We start from the raw sequence: 3436 nt of genomic DNA, 5'->3' as shown, positions 1-3436 counted from the left end.
TTTAACACTTTCATATTGTAATGTTACATGTACCAATGAAATGTATGTGCACATTTCCCCTACACACAAAACAGTCTTATAACAAAATATCATCAAGATAAGAGCTCATTTATTTTAAGTGCAAATGTAAAAATAATAATTGAAACTGACAAATCAGGGCATGCATAATATTAGTGCATAGCAATACAGGCAGTAGGATGAAGGGAGCTGATGTGTCATGCATTGGAATAGTTATTACAATAATACATTGCAGTGCTAGCATCAGACAGTACTGAACTCATTAATGCATTCTCTGTATGGGACACAGTCTGGTCTTGGCCTTGATGATACATCCCTCCTTCTGCCATGGTTACACAGCCCAGGTACTGATTGAACTCTGCTTTGTAAACACGACCCAATGTATTAACATGCTGCATGGAAGGTTCCACTCTGGGTATGGTCTCAGGGGGTGGGGAGAGATACCCTGGTAGTACCATCTCATGCCTGCCGGATACAAACGATTGTTCATAATACATTGGTGGAGGCTGTTGGCACCCAATCATATTGTTCATTGCGCTACCTTGGCCCACCTGTACAGCCTGGGACAATTGGTTGAAGGAGCAAGAACTCTGCTCGTTGGAATAGGTGGCACAGAAAGTTGCAGTGCTAGCATCAGGCAGAACTGAACTCATTAATCCATTCTCTGTCTGGGAAAGAGTCTGATATTGGTTATTATGATACATCCCTCCTTCTGCTGTGGTTGCATAGCCCAGATACTGACTGAACTCTGCTTTGTAAACACGACCCAATGTATCAACATGCTGCATGGAAGGTGCCACTCTGGGTATGGATTCAGGAGGTGGGGAGAGATAGCCTGGCAGTACCATCTCATGCCTGCAGGATACAAATGATTGTTCATAATACAGTTGTGGAGGCTGTTGGGACCCAATCATATTGTTATTTGGGCTACCTAGGCCCATCTCTTCAGCCCGAGACAATTGGTTGACAGTTAATGAGATGCAAGGACTCTGCTGGTGGGAATTGGTGGTATTGTATGAATAGGGCACCACTTCTTGGGCAGAAGATGTAAAATACAAAGAGTCAGCTTCAACCAAATTCACAGGTGAAGCTTCCGGTGTGGGCAAGCTGCAGTCGTAGTTGTGGTCTCTATAGTGACTGGTGCTCTGTGGAAGCTGAGAGTGGCAATAGGACTGGTCTTGGTTATAGCCCATACTGAAACTGTCCAAACACATCCTCCCATCAGTACTGGTCTGGGCTGGCTGTTCCTTTATGCCAATAAATCCATTTCCCGATCTCTTCTTCTTCTTTTGATCCAGTTTACGTTTTTTAGGCTTTTTTGTGTGGTCCTGGGTGTGCTGCTCTTTCAGTCTCTCCGCTTCCACAAAAAAAGGCCGTTTTTCAGTTCTTGTTAAAGCCCTCCATGCTTTCCCTGCAGAGGAAACAAGAAAAACATAAACAATTAGGATTTCAGCCATAGGAGATTGTGTAAAACTGTTTGTAACAAATGTTTAAAATCCATAACCCAGTCTGGTGGATGCAATGCATGCCGGTGTCCCTATTAGGTACATTGTTACACTGAACATTCTCAGTAAGAACGCTGATAAAGTTCAAATTATTAAGAATAGCAGGAGAATTAAATGTCATCCCGGGAAACAATGTACTATACATTTCATGCATTATTAAAGTTACCATATTTACTAATAGTTAAGAATCCAGTTTAATAAAGATAAAACATGAAAAACATTTTTTTTAAATGATAAAAATCAAACTTACAAAAAATATTTTCCAGATAAAATAAAAATAAATGTGTCAGTAATTCTAAAATATAAGAGTTTGTCATTTAATAAAATGTTCAAACAGAAAGAGTAAAGTTGCCTTTTCTTACCTAGTATTTTGCTCAGCTCTCCTTTCGGAAGGCCTGGGTTCTGCTGTGCCAGCCGCTTTCTCTCGTCCATGGCCCAGACCACAAATGCATTCTTGGGTCGGCGGACCCGAGTCTCCACTTGGCTCCTCATGTTGGCAGATTCTGCTCTCAATTCGCTGCTCATGGCTTAGACTGAGAGGTGATCACTAGTGAATCGCTCCATCAGCCTGCTCAAAGTTCTAATACCAGAGTACAAGCCAATCAGCGAGCTAAGGGGCGGAGCTTCACCTGAACTGTGCAACAGGCAACGCTGTGATTGGTTGTCTTTGTTCTCCTTCTCCCCTCCCACAGGCAGGTATCAGCACATTGGGGGCTGGTGGCAGAGGTAGGCAGGCAGCCCAGCCCCATAGTGTTAGTTTCAGGGTTTGTACAATGTAAGGGGGGGATTTCCTCTATCACATTCAGGTCAGACTAATAAACTCAGAGAACAGTATTGGGAGTTACCATGATCCCACATTTATAATTTATTATCAATTAAACATCAATGGTGGGAAAAGTCCTGGGAAGTTCAATAGAAAGCATTACATGTATCCTGTCTGCCAATAGAGCAATGTATTCTACTGAGTAATATTAAACATTAAGGTGTTGGCCTAGGGGAAATAAGGGGGGGGGGGGGGAGAAGTCTGGGTTAGTCTCGGTGCTGTCACACATCCAACTCACTGATCAGATTTCCAATTCTAGAATTATCAATCTAATCAATGAGCATTACAAGTGACCTGTATTGATTAACGTCATAAAGTAACAAACATCCCATCAATAAAAGGAGCATTGCATCATTACCTGTACAATTCATGAAGATGTGTGAGTTGTGTTGATTGAAACCAGTTCCAGACACACAGACTTATTGCAGACAGAGCACTGTGACACATTCTGGGTTATTCACTAAACTGCGAACTGTGGGATGGAAAGTGAATTTCATATTTTATGTTACAATAACCAAAGTACAAACCTATCTAACTTGGAGAATTTTTATAGTTTGTGTATTTTGGTCTATAATGTGAAATAGATTTTAAATATCTAACAATTCATATTTCACTGAATAACCTTCATATCGTTTCTCACAGTAAATAATAATTCCATCTTGTGGAAGTGTAGTAATCAGGACCAGCCCACGGGGGTCCAGCTGGGGCAACTAAACAATGGTAACACCTAGAAAGGGGCAATAAAATGTTACCCTGGGCATGTGATAACTTATCTGGAATAAAAGGGTGAGAAGAGGGGAGAGTTGGAATGAAGGGAAGATGGTGGTAGAAATAAAGGAAGAATAAAATAAGAAAGATTCGAGGATACAAGGAAAGCAGGAATAAAGAGAGAGACATGGATTCTTGGAGAAAATGGTGAGACAGCTAAAGATAAGGAAAAGGGAGATCTGGAAGTGAAAGATCAGATGTGAAACCTGGATAAAGAGGGAATAGAGAAACAGAAATAGAGGGAATGGATTTGGAATAAAAAAGGAGAAGTAAAACTAGAATAAAAAGAAACAGAGAGATGGATACAGGAGAATGAAATGTT

General features: G+C 41.0%; 1 protein-coding gene across 1 annotated transcript; it reads right to left on the bottom strand.

Moving 5' to 3' along the window:
• Window positions 1–215: 215 nt before the first annotated feature.
• Window positions 216–2048, bottom strand: LOC134609346 (transcription factor Sox-17-alpha-like). The gene is made up of 2 exons (XM_063453026.1): window positions 1886–2048; window positions 216–1429 (listed from the first exon to the last, which is right to left on the bottom strand). Exons 1-2 carry the CDS (start codon window positions 2046–2048, stop codon window positions 216–218), a joined length of 1377 nt encoding a protein of 458 aa, XP_063309096.1.
• Between the last annotated feature and the right edge of the window lie 1388 nt (window positions 2049–3436).

This window comes from Pelobates fuscus, chromosome 4, assembly GCF_036172605.1.
Source record: "Pelobates fuscus isolate aPelFus1 chromosome 4, aPelFus1.pri, whole genome shotgun sequence".
Lineage (NCBI taxonomy): Eukaryota > Metazoa > Chordata > Amphibia > Anura > Pelobatidae > Pelobates > Pelobates fuscus.
This window is presented reverse-complemented; position numbering and strand designations above follow the sequence as displayed.